Source organism: Musca autumnalis, unplaced genomic scaffold (genome assembly GCF_047663935.1).
Source record: "Musca autumnalis isolate F117 unplaced genomic scaffold, ASM4766393v1 scaffold_4, whole genome shotgun sequence".
Lineage (NCBI taxonomy): Eukaryota > Metazoa > Arthropoda > Insecta > Diptera > Muscidae > Musca > Musca autumnalis.
Window position 1 is genome coordinate 15,604,530 of NW_027411977.1, and position 25,095 is coordinate 15,629,624.

General features: G+C 36.0%; 2 protein-coding genes across 2 annotated transcripts; both read right to left on the minus strand.

Moving 5' to 3' along the window:
• Positions 1 to 23: 23 nt before the first annotated feature.
• Positions 24 to 21,050, minus strand: Exo70 (exocyst complex component 7). Its single transcript, XM_073987634.1, has 9 exons — positions 20,884 to 21,050; positions 20,642 to 20,807; positions 20,059 to 20,576; positions 10,867 to 10,931; positions 10,349 to 10,805; positions 9,992 to 10,283; positions 9,566 to 9,888; positions 9,337 to 9,470; positions 24 to 269 (listed from the first exon to the last, which is right to left on the minus strand). The coding sequence occupies exons 1-9, from the start codon at positions 20,926 to 20,928 to the stop codon at positions 167 to 169; spliced, it is 2,103 nt and encodes a 700-aa protein (XP_073843735.1). The 5' UTR covers positions 20,929 to 21,050; the 3' UTR covers positions 24 to 166.
• On the minus strand, positions 14,784 to 15,758 carry mtrm (matrimony). The gene has a single exon (XM_073987655.1). The coding sequence runs from the start codon at positions 15,663 to 15,665 to the stop codon at positions 14,982 to 14,984; it is 684 nt and encodes a 227-aa protein (XP_073843756.1). The 5' UTR covers positions 15,666 to 15,758; the 3' UTR covers positions 14,784 to 14,981.
• Positions 21,051 to 25,095: the final 4,045 nt, after the last annotated feature.

The window sequence follows — 25,095 nt, forward strand, 5'->3', positions numbered from 1 at the left end:
TTATTATTAAAATATATTTTAAATATATTTATGGAATTATTTATTTATTTTTTTTTTTTTAGTTAATAACTGTTATACTTTAAGAACACATTTTTATAACTAACTTTATATAAATAAAAAAAATGATTTTGTAAAAGAATATTCTCCTTCTCGCAATACTGTTTTCCTAGGCGGAGTCATCGAATAATTTATTCAGGCATGCCTTGATTTCATGGGGTTTGTATTTAACATATTTTTCGGGATTCTTACTGAAATGTACACCAGCATACCTAGAAGAAAGAAGAAAAATAGATTAATTAAGCAAGTATCATCAAAGTTAGATTCGATCTTGATATCCTGTTAACATATAAATGTTTTATGAAATTGGAAAACTATTTATAATAAAATTAAAAAATAAAACAAAAAAATAAAATAAATTATTCAAATCGGATTATGTGTACATTAGGGACATAACTTTGTTTGCATTTTGGTTTGGAGGTTAGCCCAGGCTAAAATCAGAAATAGAATTTTTGTATCCCAAAAGTGGACAGATTTAGATCCCACTACAGCAGTAAACGGCGAAGATGCCTTCGCACCCCACGTGATTGAGAACCGTTTTTAGTAAATAACAATTTCCGGGATAGACAGCGGGATTACGGTAGTGAAAAATTAGCGGGAAATTATTACCACTGCACAATGTACATATCGCTCATTTACTCAAAGAGTGGCATAATTCAAAAAAGGTGTTTTCTGAGTTAGCATTTTCTATTCTTCTACGACTTCTACTTTATCTTGTGTCAAACTTTCATGGTGATATCTCTAAAACTCGATGAATTACAGCTCATTTACTACGAGTTGCCAATAATTCAACACACAAGTTTTTTGAGGTTATGAAGCACTAAAACACTTCAAATCATGACTGATCTTGCACAGAATTTTAGCACTGATGTCTGGCTAGCTGTCTGGAAAATATGGTCCAAGTAGTGATTTTAGTTTTTGTGTAATAATCTTTTTAAGTTGGGAAGTACAATTTCAATCGCCAATCGTCGCGTATTTCTCGAAACTGGATTTTTTGAGATGTGTCACTCTTTGAGTAAATGAGCGATATGTCTTTCTATAGTAAGTGAACCGATTACCCCCGTCCATCAGTCTGACTGTTGCGCTCGATAACTCTCGAACAGATCAACCGATTTTGTCCAAATTTTCGTACGGATAACTCTCCCACACAAATTTTTCGCAAAATTGAATTTTAATGAAAATCTCGATTTTTTCGCAGAAGATTGTTGTTATAGCAGCATGGAAGCCTACGTAGAGGCATAGGTTTGAAGCTGGCCGAAAGAAGCCGGTGGGGCAACCATTGACAATGGTTGGAATCTTATACTGCCAATCTTGACAGAAATTTTTGGAAATGTTTCCCAAAACTGAATTTTAATGAAATGTCTTGGATTTTACGCAACAGGTTGTCATCGTGGGTACCTATTACGACGGTGCTTTCTTCTTTGGGGCCAAGTTCATAATTCCATATGAATTGAGTATCCAATTTCAACGTTATTCGCAAAAGAACAATTAAAGGACATGTCTTGGATCGTTTTAAAATGTTATGCAACAGGTTCTCCTCGGGCCACCATTACGATTGTACACGAGACAAGTCCAAAACTTTAGAAAGGCTGCTGGATCTTGGCATTAGAGCCAAGCTTTCAGCCACAGACCTAAGTTCCGCCCAACATGCCTACCCAAAAGGCAAATCGGTAGAAACAGCGTTAAACGAGGTAGTAGGATATATTGAGAGAAATATGGAGGGCTCGGACTATACGCTAGCTGCATTCCCTGACATAGAGGGTGCCTTTAATAACGGTAGACTCGAATCCATACACAAGTCTCTGATAAACCTAGGTATCTCGTCCACACTGGTCAATTGGATTGATGGTATGCTTAGCAGTCGAATAATCAATTCAAGTATCGGTGGAAGTTCCATCCGGAAGCATGTCACCAGACGTACACCCCAAGGTGGTGTCATATCACCACAACTGTGGCTTCTAGTGATAAATAAAATACTCAAGGATTTCCAAGGTTTCCACAGACATTATCAGAACTTATGCAAGGAGCTCTGGTCAAGTTATCAAGATGGGCACTTAACAATGTCCTCGGAAGCCAAATACCTCGGCATTATCCTGGACCACCAACTCTCGTGGAAAAGGAATGTCGAGGAGCGCACCAAGAGAGGTCTAATAGCTCTATACTCCTGCAAAAATTCCATTGGCAAGAGCTGGGGTCTGAGACCAACGGTCATCCACTGGATATATACGACCATTGTACGCCCAATTCTTACATATGGCTCTCTGGTATGGTGGAATGCAGGGACGTAGCCACGATTTCATTTCGGGGGGGGCACATCTGACCAAAATTTTGAAAGTTCATGTTAGCGAAAATGTCTTATTTAGCAAAGATGTAAACCTTATTTTAGACTTATTTTACTAATGAAATAATTTTCATTACTATTTTTTAATTCAAATAGTGTAATATACAATTTGTTTTTAGAACTTTTTTGACAATATATCACAGTTAATATATGGTCAAAACAATGAATATAATCAAATAATTCACAACTACAGTGAATGTTATGAAATTCAGTTATATCACTTCGGTAAGACCTTAGAAATATCATAACATTTAATTTTCAAATATCTTAACATTATAATTTTCAAATATATGCGAAATCCTTTGTCTACTTATCACAAAGATTTTCTGAAGGCCGAGAACTAATGCTTAGCAATAGTTAGTCTATCCATCAAGAAATTCTAGCACCTAATCGCGGTTATCTAAATGACAAATTCTGGCGCCAAATCGTACATCTGTCAATAGACTAATTTTTATGCTAATAATTTAGTTATAGGTAAAAATATTAAATTAATAAATAAAAAGAACTCTCTGGAAATGCTTTGCTTTTCGGCAACAAGTGTTCTCGGGGCCCCTATTACTACAGTACAAGTTTTTCAGAGGCAAGTCTAAACTCCCAGAGAAAATGGTCCGAAAACTGTAAAGAACACGTAAAGCAATCACGTACCTTAGTGCGCACGACAACTTTTGAACCGGATACCACGTTTGGTCCAAACTTTGTTTATCGCAATATTTCAGCGAGCCTGAGGATATTTAGAAATTTTTACTGAAGGTATTCCTTGTGTTTAGAGCGGTATTATGTTTTTCGTGGGCAAGTCCACATTTCCTGACATAAGAGTAAAAAGGTGAAAATTATACTTTGGCGAACTGAAATGACTGGTGGGCGCAATATCTTTTAAAAGGAATGATTCCCAAAATAAGATCTACTCCCAATTTGCCAATTTGAACTATGTCGGTCCGGTCCATTTCTCCATACCTCCTCCTCAACACTTGTGTTCAATGATACAATATGTATCATTGTTTGCAAGTTCATAAGTCCGGAAATGGCTACAAATATCTGAAAATCTCCTAATACATAGTTTTTGGGTTTAAGGATTTTTGCTGTGTAGCCGCTATTCAATCTGTCTATAGATGAAAGTTTCAATTCACACAGGCTCATGGTATATTCCTGTCCGCAAAGTCGAGTGGTACCTGTTGAGATTTTGACGAAGAAGAACCTGTTTCCGATAAGTTTTTAGATTTCGTTTGTCATCACAAAGTCTTTTACCGAAGGAGGAAAAATTAACATTTCTAGAAATGTGCATGAAAGTAACATAGGCTATAAAAATTTCTGAAATTCCGCGTTGATCCGGAGATATAGCATCAGAATCGGAGGAACCTCCCAAAAATTTAGATTTTTTATGCAAATATCTATAGAATGGTAATAGATAATGTCTCCAAAATTTGGATGTGTGCAGGAATTTGGTCTAAAAAATAAATTTGCCAAATTATATTGAAATCGGTTCAGATTTGGAAATACCGCCCATATATATTTTCGGCCGATTTCATGTATTTTATGCATTAAACACGCTATGCATGTCCAATTTCAATGAAATTTGGAATGTGTCGGAATTGGGTCTAGAAATAAATTTTCCAAATTATATTGAAATCGGATCAGATTTGTATATAGCTCCCATATATATTTGTGTCCGATTTCATGTATTTGATGCACCAAATACGCTTTATATACCAGATTTTAATGAAAGTTGGAATGAGTGACGAAAATTGGCCTACAAATAAATTTGTCAAAATATATTTTACATTATTCGGAGTAGCGAAGCGCACCGGGTTCAACTAGTAAAATATAAACATTGACCTCAAGCACAATAATTTTGATTTTATTAACATTCGAAAGATCGAACAAAACATAAAAATTCGACAGAAAATCCTTTTGTCCAATAGACATTTACGACACTGCGGTGGAACAGAAATTATATCATAAAAATGGTTGATATAGTTTTTTTTTTTTATTGCAAATTTCAAACATAATAAAGAATTTGTAATTGTTATGAATTTGAAAATAGTTCATTATAAAAACGTGCTAGAGAAAATATACAAAAACTTAAAACCACAAAGATTAAGCAACGGCTTTATCTTATATTGTTGAATAGCTCTTATAAAAAATTTCAAAAAAAAAAATATGGCAAAAATTTTTTTTCTGGATGTTGTTTATAAACCGAAGTATTGGAAGTAATATGTTACTAACGTCCAATAAATACAAATAAACGTTTTGTTCTGAACTCAGTAACACCACTTACAGTCAGCCTAAAATTCCGATTAAACGCTTAAACAACACATTACAACTTAACAAGAACTATGCATAAAATTGCTCAAAAAGCCTAACTTGTTCATTATTTCTATATTTTCAAATATGTTGAGCAATAATTATACCAATGTAGTTAAATAACTATCTGTAATACTTCCAACTACTTTACATATTTCTTGAACAATTTAAAACAGTTTAAAATTTTACTGAAAAATTAAAAAAAAATGTGTAACATAAGCTAATGACCTATGGAGACTAACACCATTTCGGTGGCTACGTCGGTGGTGGAATGCTCTCAACAAAACGACATATCTAAACAAACTGAACAACGTCCAAAGAACGGCATCACTCCTAATCACCGGTGCCATGTGGAGCACTCCACAAGCAGTCCTAAATGTGCTAGTAGATCTACATCCGCTGGATGCCAGGAACTGGCAGCAATGAGTGCACTTCGTCTTAAGGAGCTAGGTTCATGGCGCAGTTCCGAACACGGACGAACTGCTATTCTACGTCGAATCGGACTATCAACGGCCTCGGGGAACATAAGTGATTATATATCACCACAAGTGTGCTTCGAGGCAACGAAGGTGCACATGTCCATGGACACACAGCAGCCAACCTCTAGACGGTATAGAGTCTATACTGATGGCTCTAAGATGGAAACAGGCACAGGAGCAGGCGTCTACAGCAAATCCCTTGGTCTACGACAATCATACAAGCTGAACGAATATTGTAGAGTCTTTTAAGCCGAAGTTTTTGCGATCAAAAAGGCCACGGAACTGATAAACAACATTAGGGGAAATAGTTGGACCGGTGACTATCTGCGTCGATAGTCAAGCGGCCCTAAAATCACTCAAGTCCCATTACATGAAGTCCGCGGCTGTTCTAGACTGCAAACACGCTTTGGAGCCACTAAAATCAATCGTCACCTTGTGTTGGGTCCCAGGGCATTGCAACATCGTAGGAAACGAGGCAGTCGACGAACTGGCACGCTGCAGATCGGAGTCACAAACCATTGAAATCGACTACTCCATCAAGCCACCACTGTGCCACTTCAGGAAAACAATAGAGCAAAAATGTCGGGAGAAATTCTGCCAACATTGGCAAAACACGCCAAACTGCAGCACTTCAAGGGCAATCTGGTCAATCCCGTCCAAGTCAAGAACCCCCTTACTGCTCTCAATGAGGAAATCAGACCTGAAACTGGCAGTGGGAATCATCACGGGTCCTATTCTGGATCCATGACGAGCAAATGGGAAGAAGACGACACGGCTGACTACTGCTGGCTGTGCAAGGATGAGGAGGAAATAGAGACGATCGAGCACCTATTATGTCGTTGTCCTATGCTCCTTTCTAGAAGACAACGCACCATGGGTGTGCACACCATCCAATCTTTAACAGCATTTTGCCTACATCTACTACACATGGCAAAAGGCCTGAAATGGCTCCAACGTGCTGAGAACAGGAGAAGCACCATATCTTCACACACAACTACAATCTTCAATACCACTATGCAACACTAAAAATGCAAACAACTTCTAGTATGCATTTTCTGAAAGTACATATTTAGACTACAAAAACCCTAGTAGGGTTTTGTCCTGTCAGATCCAGTTCGGATTTTATGGCCTCATCTAAACCGGGCTAAATCTACACTTTTTTGCATGTATCAGGCCTTTATCTCAGAAACGAATAGGAATTTGGCCTTGCTGTCTTTAGCAATATTGTAGTCCTAAACTAGTAGAACTTATCTTTTGAAATAACCACATAAGAAAAACTCCATCTAGGGCATAAAAATCTATAAAATATAGAAAATTTTACATAATTGCTGAAATTCTGGTCAGTATCGGCTCAACTATTGGGAGTTGAACCAAGTAACCTTTCGCAAAAATCTTCCAAATAAAGTTCTCAACAATTCTTTAGAACATTCTGAAACTCTAAAATGCTTACTTCATGTTGTTTCAGCGGTATTTTGCATCATATATTTTACAACACGTATTTCAAACACAGTTCACATCAAGAGTTTATTCTCGCATTTCGGATTTAACTACATTATTGACATTTTTATTAAATCGTTGTTGAAAAATGTACTGAAAACAACGGCATAGAAGCATTTTACAGCAATGACATGTTCTGAAGAGTTGTGTATTACATTCCAGGGAATATTTTTCCAAACGAAAATATTCAGAAAAAACTAACGGTTTTGGAGATACGGTGCGAAATGTATACAAATTGTGGAATTTTTCCATATATTTTGAAATTTGAGGCTATAAATGTAGTTTTTCGAGTTCATTATTTCTCCAAATATTTAATTCTTGTCCTTATCTACAAATTTGCTTCAGAGGTCAGAAGAAGATTCGCATTGGTTTCAGAGATATAGCCCCGAATTCATTTAAAAACTCAATATTTAACCATGTTTAGATGGGGCCATAAAATCCGAGCTGGATCTGACACAACAAAACCCAACTAGGGTTTCTTGTCGTTTGGGTCTGTACTTTCAAAGAATCCTCAGATCGAATTGTTTGCACAAGATCACCTTAAAAATGTTGCACAGTGTACATCTATATGTATCTGTATAACTACCACATCTACACTCTCATCTACAACCTCTTTCTACTCTTACAGTTGCATCGGAAAATTACATCCAATCTACAGACATCGCCAATACATCATTACATCTCATCCGCCATCACCTTCACATCACCACCACACCTGAACCATTGGATTCTACGCATCTACAACAACATCACTCACAATCTTCATCTATCCACAACTACCATCACACATTTACATCTCCTTTATATCACAACCACATCTATAATCCGTTTCAACATTCAGGATGATCACAATGGACCCCAAGGTCTCCGAGTGGAGTGGCTCCATCACTGCAGCTACGCATCCTAAAACCTAACATAACCTAGACAAGTCCATACTTTGGGGGATAATGACCCAAATAAAATGACTGATTAACACGAAACTAACGAATTGAATAAAGGATTTAGTCGAAACTTCGCCCGTCGTAAAATTTCTACAATAGTACTTTTTGACGATCGTTTTAAAATTTTTACCATTTTGACGGACTTTTTCTGAGAAAGTCTAGACTGCGAAAGCCAATACTTCCTGAAATATGGACGGCGAAATGTCCCTTCAGGTCAGTCCTTCATATACCTCTCTTTTTAAAGATGTTAGTAGTCGTTGTGGTCTTCATTGCAACGCTATAAATTAAATTATTTAATCAGAACACTCCAAAAACGTTACTAGTAGGAGTTGTATGTCGTTTGCTGATGATGTGCAGTTTTTGTTCAAGGGAGAATATGTGTTTATGGATGTTTTGCAGTCGTTGATTAATTTTAATGTTGGTATTTTAGTTAATTAGTTGTCTCGCAATGAACTCTCAATTAATACACAAAAAACTAAAGTGATGTTCTTCGGGAACATGCAGGATGATTCAATAAATGTTTCCATCTATAGTACGTCTATAAATGTTGTAAGATCCATGAAGTGTCTTGGTTTGTTTCTTGATAGTGCTTTAGTGTTCGACGTGCACGTTAATTCTTTAGTGTCCAAGGTAAACTTAATTTTAAGCAAGTTATATTGTTTGGATTTAGTTCTGCCTAAGAACATAAGAATTCAATTGGTTCATGCACTCATAATGCCTCATTTTATGTATTGTATTGAGGTTTTAGGGGGGTAGTCGTGGCTTTGTCTTACGAAAGTTAAAACTTCTGTTCAATAAAATTATGCGCTATGTTTATCATGTTAGATGTCGTGATCATATTTCTCCGTATGTTAAAGAGTTCCTTGGTTGCACATTTGATAATTGTGTGAGTATTAGATCAATGTTATTCTTCTATAAAGTATATAACATGCAGACACCTTCTACTATATTAGACCTTTTTAAATTCTCCAGATCGGAGAGGAACAAACAAATGCTTGTGCCGTGTTTGACTCCATTGTTGGAGAAGTCTTTTTTGTAAGAGTTTCTCGTGTGTTTAACACTTTTCACCAGAGCAAAAGGTGTTCCTCTTTAAATTGTTACAAACGAAAGTTATATGAGCATTTCAATAGAAATGTAACATAAAATGCATGGTTTCTTATGTTAATTTGATTTGGAACTACAATGCATGGCTGATTTAAGACTTTTGCTTTTACATTTATTCTTTTATTGGCTTTATTATTTTAAGAATCAAAACATTGTTAAATTAAAGTTTTTCAGAGTAGTAAATGTATAGTGGTTATTCAAACCGATCATGGCCCTATGGGCTAGGTTTTTTTGCCTGAGAATAAATAAATAAATAAAAAAATCCCGCCCAAGAGGTACTCATGCAATATAAGGACTGTTTTGATTGGGTCTATCAGTGGAATAATTAGGTTTCAGTTTATGATATCTACACTATAAACGACTAGAAATTTGCCCTGGAATCTTTCAAAACTTATTTTATCACCTACGTAAATATTATTTATTTTTAAAACTGTATCTGTTCATAGCAGATTTTGGTCCACCACTCCGGTTATTGTTTACTATATTTAGCTGTCTTACTTGGCATAGGAAATATCCTCGATTTCTTAACAATATATTTTAAGTGACATAACGCACGTATAAAATCTTACACAAAAAACATCACTTCAAAAATTTAACATTAAAATGGTTTACTTACATATTAAAGAATTCATTATATTTTGGTAAAATATGTTCTTCATTGTCACGTTTAATGCCCTGACGGAGAGTGACATCGGGTATGGAAATTCCTCTTTGGATTTTACAAGCTTCCTCAAAGTCTTTATTGAAAGCCTGCAAACAGACACAAAAAATTGTATTCAATTATACATTTTATTCTAATGGAATGATTATCAAAGTCAATTCCATCTGTTGCATTTGATACTTACCAAAAACTTTTCCTTTAATATACTACGATCTTTATCTTTAATTTTTCCCTGTATTGGTTTGGGTAGTTCATCTAAAGGTGAAATATTTGATAGCATTTTTGACCAAGTCTTTTGGTATGAAAATTTTAGCTCTTTGATAGTTTCAATGTAGCCATTACGACAATCCGGTTCAGCTATGGTAACAATATCAATGAGATTTGAGGTGATTAAAGAATTTAAAATATAATTGATATTATTCAAACGGAATAAATGTTTTGTGGCCTGGTCATTGTATTGTTCGCATTTGTCCATAATTGATAAGTTTAATTCGGCTAAAGCTTTTTCTGGAAATGGGAAAGCGAACAAGAAGAATAAAAGGGATTTATCAATATTATTATCTATCGAGATCACATTTATTAAATGAAATTAATCATGCATTTGACTTACTTATGTATACCGCCAATAGCGCCTTATTGTGTTCTTCCTCTGGCAATTGTTTTTTAATGAGTATCGAGTCCAATTGTGTGGAATATAAAACATTAGGTTGTAAGATAACCCCTATGACATCATAGTGATTCAAAAGATTCTCAATAAACCATATTGTGTTGGATGTCAGTTCATGAACTGTGGCATCTTTGGGTACATTAACATAACCCAAGGTACTTGAACTCATGCCAACCAAGTTGGTGGTAGAATCACCGCGTACCACCTCTAAGAAATGTTCCAAAGCTTTGGCTCCCTTTATGATGAAATAAAATTAGTGTTTTTTTTTAATAAAATAAATTCCCTATTTTTTACAATTACCGTATATTGTAATTTATTCAAGACCTTGGTCAGCTGTTCCCTTTGCTGGACATCATAGGTGCGATCTATGTCCGGCTGCAATAATAATACATTTTTCAATGTCTTGAAAATGCCCAATGCTGAAGTCCATTCTTTGCGCGATATACTACGCATTATACGATTTGTTATGGCCTCAACATCCTTGACCACCATGTCAATGGATTTATTGGCCAATTTGGCAAAGACTTCAGATTGATGTTTGAATGGTATTATTTCTTGCATTAGAGCCCTTTCCCAATTCAGAAGACGTTGCAAACCCAACAGCATTACTAAATATTTGTCCAATTCTTGATCACCATCAGCATATTCTTCAGAGGACAAATGTTCAGAATGTGATGTGGCTTTTTTAATGGATATACCGGTACTGTTGAGCGTCTGGGTAGCTTTTAAATATAATTTATTTGCTTTGCGTTCGAATCTAAAAGTTTGTCATGTAAGGTTTATTGTGTTTTCTTATTTTTAGGGGAGTATATACTTACATCTGTTGCAGACGCATTGAGGGACTCTTTTTGGTATCTTGGCGTCCGGCTGAGTGACGAGTTTTCTGAAAGAAAAATATTCATGGTATATAGGGTTTTATTCTAAAATGTGAACTTGTATCGAAAAATCGTTGCATCTTTGCAACTAAGTATCTGAAATTGCAAAACATTCAAAATATATTAAATCAGGAGATATCTCTCTATTCGGACTATATAATAGGATGCAAATCATCTCAATTAAGAACAAAATTCAGTCTTTCTGGTCTTAATCAGTGAGCCATCCGTAAAGAGCCACAACAAAGAGAGAATTTCTAACCTAACCTTTCTCCTCAAAGACCACTCGGACTTCTTATAGAAAACCACAAGGAATGGTGGAAAGAACCAATGTAGCAACTCAAAGTATAGAGATCGTATACAAAATTGAAAAAGACCGATGGATTAAGATTGGGTTATAGAACAAAACTGTAGTTCGGAATATTGGTATAAATTCAAGCAATGCAAGAGAACCCTAGAGTGGAGACGCTTACTCATTACACTTTCATACGATCGATACGATGTGTTTCATCGAAATAATGGTTTTGGACCCCCAAGTTAGTTGGGACGAAATCCGTTCCAGACAATTTGGAGCCGTTTTATCCATCTATGTCCCTATGTCTGTTTGGTGCGCCCAATAATTTTGTCAAGACTTTGCACCTCGTAATACTTTGTCCAAACTTGTATAAAGTTCGAAGATGGCAATAATGACCCACTCTTTATATTTGTATGACCGTGTTGTTCTTTAATTTTACTTTTTTTACTCTTTCGTTTACCTCCCTTATTTAAATTCAAAACTATTCCCTGAGGTGGTGCGGACCAGAGACGTACTCTGGATAGTTTTCAGTTGGCCGGGTCTACTGAAGTATACATTTTTATACTCTTTTGGAAAATTTTGCTTCCAAAAAGTCATAATCGGTCTAGTGGGCCCCTTCCCCAAATGAATTTCTGTTTACGTTGGTGGTGCGCCCGATAATAATCTAAAGAAACAAGTAAAAAAGTGTCAGTCGGCTTTGCCGACAGATATATACCCTCAGGCAATGTGAAGCGAAACTTTCACCTCCGGACAGATCGAATGTATTTAAGGTCTCTTCAGAATTCTGTGGCCCTTTTTGGACATTTGAACTTGCCGAAAAAATGTGGATTAGGAATTAACTGCACTAAGACACAAATGTTGAACTTTTGTAGGGCAGGTACCCTTAGGGAGGACCGATATGGGCTATTTTAGAAGTTAAACTAAATTTTGACAAAATATTAGGAGATCCTAAGTTTGGACCAAATTGGTTGCCCCATTCAAGTGATATCGTCCTAGCATTTTAGTGCAATTTTTTAAATATTGGGGAGATGTACCTATAGTTGTGGACCGGTAATGCCCATGAAACTAAGTTTGGATACAATATGACGAAGACCAAATGTTGGACCAAATCGGTTATCGTGCTTTCCGACCGCCACATATGGTGACATAGGGGTTTTTTACACCTTTTGGGCTGTTTTCCCAAGAAATATGGACTTGCCCTTAAAAACACTTTTACCGTCGTAATGGAGGTAGCGAATGCAAATCGCTTCAACAAAAATCAAAGTGATTCGTGAGCAGGTCTTAAAGTGAACTTATCCGAAATTTTGTGTGAAAGGTACCAGAGGGAGTAGACAAATATAGTCCATATTCGAACGTGATCTACATCTGGTAGATATATTAGGATGTGCAAAGTATAGATTACATCGGTCACTCCACTCAAGAGTTATCGTGCGCAAAATTTTTCCGAACATTTTTGAAGTTTTGTGGGGGAGGTACCTGAAGGAATGGGCCGATATAGCCCATCTTCGAATTTAAACTATGTTTTGATAAAATATTACGAAGGCCAAATTTGGGACCGAATCGACAGATCCGTTCGAGAGTTATCTTGCGCTCCAACCACTACACAAGGTGTCATAGCGGCTTTTTGCACCTTTCCGGCCATTTTCTCAGGAAGTATGGACTTGCCCCTGATGAAACATGCACCGTCGTATGGCGGGAAGTGAATACAAGTTGTTGCAACAAAAATCAAAGCGATTCGAGAGCAGGTCCTAAACTGAACTTATCCGAAATTTTGTGTGGAAGGTACCCGAAGGAGTGGGCCAATTGAGTCCATATTGGAACCTCATCTAAGTCTGATAGAAATTTCACGATGTGCCAAGTATGGACCAAATCGGTTATTCCCTTCAAGAGTTATCATGCCCACAAATTTTCCGAACATTTTTGGAACTTTGACTGGAACTGGACCGATATAGCTCATTTTCGAACTTGAACTAAGTTTGGACAAAATATTACGAAAGCCAAAATTTGAACCGAATCGGTTCATCCGTTCGAGAGTTATCGTGCGCACCAGCCAGACAGACAGACAGACGGACGGACATGGCTAAATCAACTCCAAATTGTCTGAAACACATTTCGTCCAAACATACATGGGGTCTGAAACCATTATTTCGATGAGACACATTTTGCCCGTATGAAAGTTTTATACCCTTTCTAGCCTAAAGGCTGAGGGTATAATAACCGATTTCAAAAAACATCACTCATTAATATTTCTTCGGTCCATTCCTACGGGTACTTGTCTCAGATCGTTTTATTTATTTTATTATTTTTTCCATCATGTTTTCCTTACTTTCTGAGTTAGTGGTTCAAAGTCAAGTAAAATCAATTATGAATAGGTTAACTAACAGATTGTATAATCGATTTGGCCGAAACTTTTCAAATTGTGTTATGTACTTCCAAATATGCATTAAGTTCCAAGAAGGTTTACATCGGATAACACCTTCAGGTAACTCCCCCACAAATCTTCATAATTTTTGTTTAGGTGCAACTAAAAAAGCTGGTGGTCATGATAAATATCGAAAGGAATGACTTCCAAAGATAGATCCAGTTCTGAGATGGACTAGGTCGGTCCATTCCCTTAGGTACCTTCTCCAAAATCCAGTGTAAGGTCACTTCTTGAATTGTGTGTTAAGTGTAGTTAGTCGTTGTGACCATGACTAGAATATTCCAATCTTTTGTTAAGGGAGTCTCAATATATCCCAATATTTAGGGCTACACCTCTCGCACTAAAACTTTTAGTAACCTTTGTCATTTGTTACAACGCTATAATTGTATTCTCCAGTGAATTTCTATATTATGTTTTTATGTACACTGTGTGATTGGGTTTGCCAGTTTATGATACCTGCTTCACAAACGTCTAAAAATTACCGCAATACTTCTTCTAGGTCGACCACTCCAGATATTTTATTGCCCAATCATAAGCTGAAAGCATTTAACCGCCGGCTAAGTGTCTAAAAATTCCCGCTGAAAACTTTCAAAATGTCTTCTGTCACTTATCTGAAAAGGCTATATGTCTTTTATAGTTTATTTAGCTCCACCAATACAAATCTTTTTTGTTCAAACACAGGCTGAAAGTATTTAGCTGCTGACAAAGCTGACGAATTCTTTTTTTATTTTTACACATTCCACAATCAAACATAACAATGATAGGAAGCTGAGAACTGTTCCACCCTTATGTGCAAATATTGACGTAAAATACTGATTTTAGGTAGGTCAAACCCCTCTGATTTCGTCAAGCTTTGTCCATTAATTCCAGCCTTATGTGCAAATATTGACGTAAAAATACTGATTTTAGGTAGGTCAAACCCCCCTGATCTCGTCAAGCTTTGTCCATTAATTCAACTTAAGGCAAAATGTCCCCGATCCAGGCCTAATTGTAGTGAAGCTGTAAAAGAGATCTGAGAGGAACGACTAAACTTCAATAAATCAACAATCCTGCTGTAAAGTTAATTCTTTTCTTTCTATATCCATTGAACTCAACACATCCATTTAAATAATTTAAGAACTCTTGATCATCAGAACCCTTCTGTTAAGAAAAAAATTAAATCCTTTTTTATTAATTAAAAAATTTAAATGGTAACATTTTATTTTAAAAAGAATAACAAATGAAAGAGAAAAAAACATTTAAAAAAAGGGGGACTTGATTTATACGAAAACACACACACATACGCCTCTAAACTATTATATACGCCATATTTTTTGGTTTGCAGACACCTTTTGCTCCATTATTTTAGCTGGCATAGAAATGATCGAACATTTCCATAATACGTTCACAATCATCCGATTTTATGCCAATACCCTTCAAATCTGTGGTCTTAATATTCATCAAATTGTTGCAATCAATACCGGCATTTTCAAATTTCTCACAGTAGCGTTCCAAACCCAAAGTTTTCAGCAACAAATTTATGGTTAGGGTGTGATTGAGAATGGATGCATTACTTTCATTGGCCATGATGTGGGGACTTGATGAATCACCACCACCACTAATACTGCTGTTATTCAAACTATGGTAGGAGCCGGATGGTGATGACGATGAAGATGTGGTGGTGAAATTTGATGCACCCATAAACGATGGACAAGGACTTAGGAAATGATTTGCAGTTTTATCACTGAACTTGGGCGATGGCGTATAGGAGGCAACCACCGGCTTAGGTATCAGCGAAGGCTTCTTGAATTGCTTAAACGATGAACTGTGATGTGTGGTAACGGGACTGGACAATGAATTTGCCAACTTGAATATGGGTGATATACCCGGTGAACGGACCTCTGTATGGATGGGTGTATAGGTACGCATATTCGCCATTATGTTGTGAACATCTTGATAATATGATGCTGAATTATTGATCATTGTTGGAGTCACGTTAAAAATAAACTCTCTAGGAGCTGCTAATGTCGGTGTACGACAATCTTCCATGATGTTTTTGTGTGATTTTTTTTAGTTTTTTTATTTGGTAAAACAAAAACGGATACGACGAGGTAAATACGTGTAAAACATTTAACAAACTAAACGAGTGTTGTGGCAAATGCTTTTGTTTGGAATAATGCTATTGGAAAATACCGTTACAATATGGAGAAGTATATGAAGGTGAACAAAATACCAAAAAAAAAAATCTCCAATTGAGTGAAAATCGTCAAAGAAGAAAGAATTAAGAAGAAGAACGTATGCACATAGGAATAGGACATTTTTTATTGAACCGTTCAGACCCTAAACAAAGCGGTTAATAACCGGATTTAAATTTAAGCAAGGATTTAAACTAAAAGGTCTTAAAAATTCAATTTTTTCCTTCGAGAAATTAGTGCAACCCAATTTCTTGTTAAATAAAGTGGGATTATAACAAATACCTCCATACTTTGTACCACTGTGGTACAATGGTAAGAACGCCCGCAACGGTGGCAAAAAATAACAAGTAAAAGAGTATCACTCAGCAAAACCGACAGAGAAACGGCCTCTGCCTGTGACATAATGAAAATAAGCGGCATTACGGGTTGTTTTATTCCTTCTTCGAATTTGATGCAATTTTGGAAGAACAATTACGATGTGCCAAGATTGGACCAAATGGAGGACTCCCTTCGAGAGCCATAGTTGTTGGCCGTAAGGCTTTTACAGTTTACGATAATTATCTCAATCAGTATGAATAGATCTGCTCCTTTGAGAGTTATCGTGGGAGAGTGGACCGATATGGCCAATCTTCGAACTTGGTCTTAGTTTCAACAAAATATTTGGAAAAACAAATTTTGGTCCAAATCGGTTGTATTACAATAATCCAGTTTAAAGTCTCCTTGGCGGATCACTGTAACATGTCTACCATCGATAGTTAGAAATTTTTATACCCTCAGCCTTTAGGCTAAAGAGGGTATATGAGGAAAAGTCAAAATTTTTTAGTTTCCATGAAGCCAAGGTTTGCACTATTATAATACTCGAACTATTGTAGTTTGCCAGTAACTATGACTATTGCTGGATTAATTTAGATGTTTTTGTACAAAGCTCAAAAATTTAGCAAAAAAAATTTAATTTATGTGGTAGTTACGACTGCGTAAAGGAAAAACCATAGGAAAAAACACGTTGAATCTAAACAGGTTTTTTACATTGCTATTCGATTTCTGATTAAACCATTCAAATGACGGACATCTGTCCAAAGTAAAAGTTGGAGAATACAAAATGAAGATTACACTTCTAATGTATCACTTTCCAAAATTTCCACTGCATCCACCTTTTATGGATGCAGACATTTTGAAGCCGGATTTGAGGTGTTTTTTGAATTTTTTATGTGACTGGGACGCGCATTCGGATATTTCAAAAAACCAATTATAGGATTAAAGAACTCGCGATTTCGCATAATCTGATATGCATATTGAGTATGTAGCCCACACAGCAGCAGAGTAATCTACTGCCAAAGGCCAAAATTTAGTGCGATATATTTTCTAAAAAACCTATTTTTTGGGTACAGTATTTAAAATATCGTTTTGAGTGTGCTGGTACCCCGCGATATTTTAGTTTTTCGACGATCCGGATCATATGAATCACAGATCGTAAAAATCCATCTACTAGAACAGCGGAAATGGCTACTGCAAAAATTGAAAAATTTGCGAAAAATGTTTTTCAAAATATCGCTGACTAATTCGCGTTTTATGTGGATCGTTTCCATTTCAATGAAGAAAGTGAATCATCACTCGCGTTTGTGCGAAAACAGCGGTTTGAAAAATTTAGTGGCATGGGAGCTGTATCCGATTTATCCAAAAAATACTGTGTGATGCTACATCCACGGTTCTTGATGGATTTTATTGAAATATGTTTAGATCGATGTATTTTTTCACGGTTGATAGTGAAATCGGATGCGCATAAAAAGTGTATGTACTTTGTGCAAATTATAAGCATTAAACAGATTTTTGCACACTAAACTGTAGACGATGCTACATCTTAGCGGTCAAAGTAAATCCTGGTAAATGTGTACAAATTAAAAGAGAAGAATTCGATGTATTGGTAAACCGCATGCGCATCAAGTGTTTTTGAGGATTTCGCGATTTACACGCATTTCAAAATGAACATTACCCGATACAGTTTTATTTCAATATTATACCCCATTTAGAGAAACCCAACATTTATTTGAAAGATACTCATATCTTCTGCTAGATGTTAGCGTGTATTCGAGAAGTGATTAGAATAAAAAATTTGATTTTTTGCGTGAAATTTAACAAAAATAGAAGAATAACTCCGACCTATTTTTCTTACAATTTTTTCAACTAACTCACAAAATAAATTTTAATAAATATTTTCTCTTACAAAAATTTTATAAATTTCCTCAATATATTTTTTGTTTTTTGCTATAATATGCAAACCGCTAAACGGATTTGTATAGTTTTGGTTTCATTTGAATCTTCGCGATGTTTAGATTACGTACATATTTTTTATATATTTTTTCAGATGCATAAACAGCTTGAATTTTATTAGAACAAGTTGTAAACTACCAATTGTTTTGAATGCTTTCCTAATTTCCGCGAAAATTTACAACTTTTTCACTAAAGTTATGGGACCTCAGTAACCATATAGTATGTAGGGAGCCCCTAATTAAGAGAGTTTCTCAATATAATGATTAGAGTCTTTTAAAGATTTTTTTCTTTTTATCAGAATGGAAACCGCCATAACTTTTGCGCGCAACAACCAAAATTAGTATCTCGAACAGATTTAAGAATGGGATTTTTTTTCCCAATGTATGTACCAAAAATCATTCATGTAGCTTAAAAAAAATTTTTAATTTTTTTTTTTATGGAAAACTAAAAAATTTTGTCTTTTCTTCATATACACTTTGATACGACGAAAATGTGCCTCATCGAAATAATGGTTTTAGACCCCAAGTATGTTTGGACGAAATGTGTTTCAGACAATTTGGAGTCGATTTAGCAATGTCCGTCCGTCTGTCTGTCCTGCTGGCTGGAGCGCACGATAACTCTCGAACGGATGAACCGATTCGGTTAAGTTTTGGCTTTCGTAATATTTTGCCCAAACTTAGTTTAAGTTCGAAGATGAGCTACATCAGTCCACTCCTTCCGGTACCTCCCCCACAAAAGTTCGAAAAATTTCGGAAAGTTTGTGCGCACGATTACTCCTAAAGGGAGTGACCGATTTGGTCCATACTATGTATAGCGTAAACATTCTACCAGAGTAATATGACGTTCCAATATGGTCTCAATAGGTCCACTCCGTCGGGTACCTGTCACACAAAATTTCGGAGAAGTTCAGTTTAGGGCCATATCTGGAATCGCTTTGATTTTTGTTTTAACAACTTGTATTTACTGCCCTCCATATGACGGTACAACCTTCATCAGGGGCAAGTCCACACTTCGTGAGAAAATATCCCCAAAGTTGCAAAGAAACCCCTATGACACCGTGTGAGGTGGTTGGAGCGCAAGATAACTCTCGAATGGATCTGCCGATTCGGTCCAAAATTTGGCCTTAGTAATCCACACCTTCAGGTACCTCCCCCACAAAAGTTCAAAAATGGTCGGAAAAATTTGTCTTGTCGTACGGTAACTCTTGAAGGGAGTGGCCGAATTGGTCCATACTTTACACGTCCTAATCTACCAGATATAGATCAGGTTCAAATATGGACTATATTTGTCCACTCCATCCGGTACCTCCCACACAAAATTTCGGATAAGTTCACTTTAAGACCTGCAATCGAATCACATTGATTTTGGTTGAAGCAACTTGAACCCAATTACGATGGTAAAATTTTTTTCAGGGGCAAGTCCATACTTGTTCGGCAAAAACCCCCTATGGCACCATATGTAGTGGTTGGAGATCCACTTCCATAATGGTCAATGTCGATCCATTCCTTTAAGTATCTCCTCCGCAAGACTTTTGATCTTTAATCCTAATCAATATTTTTGTCGGTTCAAACATCCAAAATTTTTAAAACTCCTTAAATACATAATTTTTTTGGGAAAACATTGTTTCAATATACATAGGCTGAGGGTATATTTTTTACTTGTTGACTTCTAACTATCTCCCAATTAATAAGGTCATCCGAAGATCTGTTAAAACATTCCATAAAGAATGATGAGCTGGGTTTCCGTTGGGGCTTTTTTATAGGTCTTTCTTGGTACAGTAATAAATCAAAATTCAGATGTTGTAAGACATGAAAAATAATATTGACCAATAGATGCTTCCCACACTCGGGCTATTGCATGCACCCGACGCACTGAGTAAACATAATCGAAAGACCTATATGCTGCAATCCAATAACTTGTACATCGTCATTTTAATTTGCCAGCTGTAAATCACATTAAGCACTTTTTATTCTACTTACCAACGCCTCATTACCCCAACTACTGCTCTTCTGATGATCTTTCAAGTTTTGCAGCGATCTAAAAACAACCTCACCCCGTTCTGTAGCATAGATGACGGTGTATTCAAAACGTAGATTCTGTTCCAACCAATGTGAAATTGTAAACAGTTCCTCCCTTGTACTTTGTGTCAGCTGTCTAAATGAGGTATACTCATCATTCGATGAATCATCTTCACTATAAATAAGATCCAATATATCCACTGGTTTCAAAGGCATTCCGTATTTTTTCAGCAGTAGACGATAATGATTATTCAGACCCTCACAGCCGGTATTAAAAAGGCTTGTTACATTCTCCAGTTCAACACTTTGTGAATTGTGATGAAGGAAGTATTCATTGGCTGAACGAAGACGTCCCAAGGCTTCCAGAAATACAGCCACATTGCCTTCGGTTGGGCCTTGATGTATTAAACTGCAGACCTCTTGGGTAACATCGTAGTGGGATAATACAGTTTCCAAACAATTTAAAGTAGCTTCCAAATCTTAAAAGCAAATAAAAACAACATTAATACATCTGTGTGAGGGACTCCAAATGTGTTCCACTTACTTTGTTGTCGTTTTTGCAACTGTTCGGTTTCTTGGTATACTGGCAATATTGTCTTCTCCAATTTTCCTAGGCGTTGCTCGAAGACGGTTAATATACCTGACATCTGATTGGACAGATCATGATACTTGTCCACCCTTTCTCTGAGCAATATCATGTTAGAAGTTTCCTGTGGCGATAACAGAAGAATTTTAAAGATTATAGAATTGGAACTTTTAAAATGGTTCCATAGGTCTCTTAATTACCTTCTCCAACTTCGAATGGACTTGAATGCTTGTGTCCAAATTCATATTTTCACCAACTTCAGCTTATCCGCCCTAAAGTTTGTCAGTTTGTCTCCAATAAAAAAATAATAACACTCTACTATGATGCCGTATTCTTCTTCATACTCAACATACTATGTGGCATCTCTGAAATGAAAGAAGTTTGTACAAAAAACGAACGATAAAGATTCAGAATCAAAACAAAAAGACCGCTGGGAAATAGGGCTTTCAAGGTCGTACATTTGAAAGCACGCAAAGCAAGCTACGAGCTGTCGCGGCCTTAAAGGCCTGACTAAAGGCCAAGTACTACCCAAGTCAAATGAATTAGGCTGCATTTGAATTAGGTAGTACTTGGCCTTTAATCTTTTACATTAAACTGAGCGTGAAAAAGCGGAGTATTTCATTGTGTTTCTACCTTAAAGAAGGCCGAGCCAATTTCGAACTATGTTGCCCTTTTCTCTTTTATTCTTTTATCAAAAGAAAGTCCCAATTTACATTGGGCGAGTTTACTTGCGGCAATTGTCATTTTGTAGGAGAGAGAGGTGAGGCATATGGTAACCCTTTGCCTCTCAGCACCCTCTCTCACCTACAAACTGACAATTGCCGCAAGTAAACTCGCCTAATGTAAATTGGGACTTTCTTTTGATAAAAGAATAAAAGAGAAAAGGGCAACATAGTTCGAAATTGGCTCGGCCTTCTTTATTCTTTTATTTTTATTATGTCAGAAATGAAGCAGGAAAGCAAGGCAACCAAGCAAGGCAGCTTGTGTACGCAAGCCTTTAAAGCTGAAAACACATCCAACGTTTTGTAAAGTTTTGCGTCATTTCTGGTAGATGAATAAAAGGCAAAGTACTGCCAAGTTTAAATTTTTCTTTATTCTATTACCAGAAATGACACAAAACTTTACTCAAACGTTGGATGTGTTTAGGGCTTAAGGCCTCGACACATAACCCTGCGTTTACACATGAGAAGACAGTTGAGTACATGTATTGATTGTCAAAAACCCAGGCCTTATAGACCAAGTTCGACCTAATAAAAAGATTTCAGAATCACATTTGAATTAGGACGAGCTTGGTCTCGAATGAAATGAAAAGAAAGGGACATTTTAAGGGAATTTTCGTTTTTTGCACAATTTCGGAAAAAACTCTAAAGGCCTGCGTACATAAGCTGCCTTGCCTGATTGCCTTGCTTTCCTGCTTCATTTCAGACATAATAAAAATAAAAGAATAAAGAAGGCCGAGCAAATTTCGAACTGGGTTGCCCTTTTCTTTTTTATTCTTTTATCAGAAGCAAGCAAGGTAAGCAGCTTAGGTACCCAGGCCTTAAAAGAACATTCGATAATGGATAGAAAATAGGACGAATTTCGGATACTTTTTCAGAATATCGAATCAAATTTTGATGTTTGAACCGAAAATCGGAAAATTATCATATGTTTTATCTGATATTCGGAAAATTATCGGACGAACTTCTCAATAATTAGTTTCTTTATTTGTTGATCTTTATAAGTTGTATTCTATAGTATTCATCAAGGCCTATACATGGTCGGCCAATAAGCCCACTTGATTATTATATTTGTTGTCAAAAAACAATATTGTGATTTAAAATACAAAGAAACTCAAATCACAATAATGTAAAATCTATTATGTTTGTTGTCAAAAGTTGTTAACAGAATTCTAAATGGCCGACCTTCTGTAGGCCTTGGTATTCATTTGGCCTGTTCCCGTACTTTATAAAGTGGTAAAAGTCGTAAAAGTTGTAAAAGTTGTAAAAGTCGTAAACGATGTTCATATAAATTTTGTGTACGGGAACGCAAAATGTGTAAAAGTGGTAAAAATTGTAAAACCTTTTTAGTTCTGGAACAGAGCTATTATAAAACACAGCCTTTCCTAATAAGGTTTCCATACGCCATCACGCTGTTGTTCTATATTTGGCGTATCTAAAATAGAATTAACTGCTGCGAAATAACTAAAAAAAAACAAGCTACAGCATGCAAACAAAACTAAAAAAAAACTCGAAAAAATCGAAAAAATTAAAATTCCCCTTCCGAGTATGTGCAGAACACTCGGAAATGATTCGGAAAGAAAACGAATCAAAATTTCCCTTCAGAGATTGTGCAGAGCACTCGGAAAATAATCGGAAAAAGGTTACGAAATCTCAAAAAAAGCTGATTTCAGAGCCATCGGCAAAAATTTTTGGCTGGGGAGGCCTTTATTTTTTCTTGATTTTGAACATATCACAATAATCAAGGTAGATGCATATGCACAGCTGATCGAACATGAATTTTCAAAAAAGTTGTTGTAAATTTAATTAGGCATCAAAAATATACGACAATATAGAAATTTACAACTTTATTTCGAAAATTATCGTAAAATTATCTATATATGGTATTAATTGTGTATATGTAGTACTAACAAATAAAAAAATAAAAAATGATTTTATTGTTGAGACATAGTAATAATAAATTATGATAGACAAAAGTTGTGATCAGAACCTGCAAAATATTACTACATGCAGTAGTTTTCCCGTTTAGTGCTACTTCCCCTACTCCGAAATCTAGCAAGACTTGCACTTCTCTTTAAACAAAAATAGCGCCGAATAAATGGCTGAGTACATAAGAGGCCTTGCCTACTTACCTTGCTTACATGTGATAAAATAAAAAAGAAAAGGGCAACCCAGTTTGGAATTTTCTCGGCCTTCTTTATTCGTTTATTTTTATTATGTCAGAAATGAAGCAGCAAAGCAAGGCAACCAGGCGAAACAGCTTATGTACCCAGGCCTTAACACCCTCTTCTCCTGTTTTCTGCCATACAATTTTGGAATAGTAGAAACTAGCAGCATTTTCATTGGCATCTAAACATGACACCTGCAGTGCGATCCTCTAATTTTTTGAGTTAACGACAAATGTCTGTCAAATTAAAGTGATTATAATTTCGGTAATTAACGATATTATTCGGTAAGTTAGCTACCAAAAGAAAGTAGTTGTAAAGTTCTACCGATAGCAAGAGTGTTGTCAGCTTTTATTTAAACTTTTCATTCATAATTTTGCGTTTCAATTTTTGTCGGTAACTTAAAAAATGTGTTAGAGAATCGCACTACTAATACGTTGATTTTAACATTTCTGCTGGAGTTTTTGCAATTTACGTAATTTTTCCGTTCCCGTATTTTTTAAGAAATGTGGAAGCAATTTTCGACAATTCGCTCTTTTTTTCTAATGCTTGGCTTACATTTACGAAATCCACTCGATTTCAACTGCGAAATCCATAGGTTAAACGTCAAATGAGCTATGGAATTGACAATTGAAATCGAGTGGATTTAGTAAATGTAAACTTAGCATTACATTACAATTTAAAAAGTACGGGAAAACACTGACAATTATCATTTTAACAAAGTAATTTAATATTTTTTTCACATTGTTTACAAATTTTGATACTAAGATTTTTTGTTGCAGCATTTTACCATCTACCTTGTTTATTGTGATAAGGCAAAAACAGGGTTGTAATCGTTTGAACTGTGATTTCGATGTTCATTTCCCTGAAATCACGAAATGAGATGATTTCATTTTTGTATGCAAAATCATGATAAATTTTGCTTGATTCCGCGCGAAATCACGAAATGACACCGAATGTAAACCAAGCATAAGTGAAATCATAAAGCTGAAAACACATCCAACGTTTGAGTAAAGTTTTGTGTTGGGCGTTGAGAAAAAACCAAAAACAGGGCGACGCCGACACCAAAGTCCAGCGTTGATCTGCTTGCCAGCATATATTTCAAATGAATTTGAACAACCACTGCCCAACAGTGTAAAAATGGCCAAAACGACACAAAACTTTACCCAAACGTTGGATGTGTCTTCAGCTTAAAGCTGAAAACACATACAACGTTTGAGTAAAGTTTTGCGTTGGGCGTTGACAAAAAACAACAACAACAGGGCTATGCCGACACCAAAGTCGGGCGCTGATGTGTTTGCCGGCATATATTTCAAATTAATTTGAATTTTTCGGCATCATGCCCAACAGTGTAAAAACGGCAAAAACGACACAAAACTTTACCCAAACGTTGGATTTTTTGCTGGGTATTGTTCAACCCTCATAAAAGGAACGTTTTTTATAGTTATTAGCATGACACAATTAATTGGTAATTGTGTCATGGTTATTAGTTAACAAGTCTCGGTAGTTAGTAACCGCATACAAATTT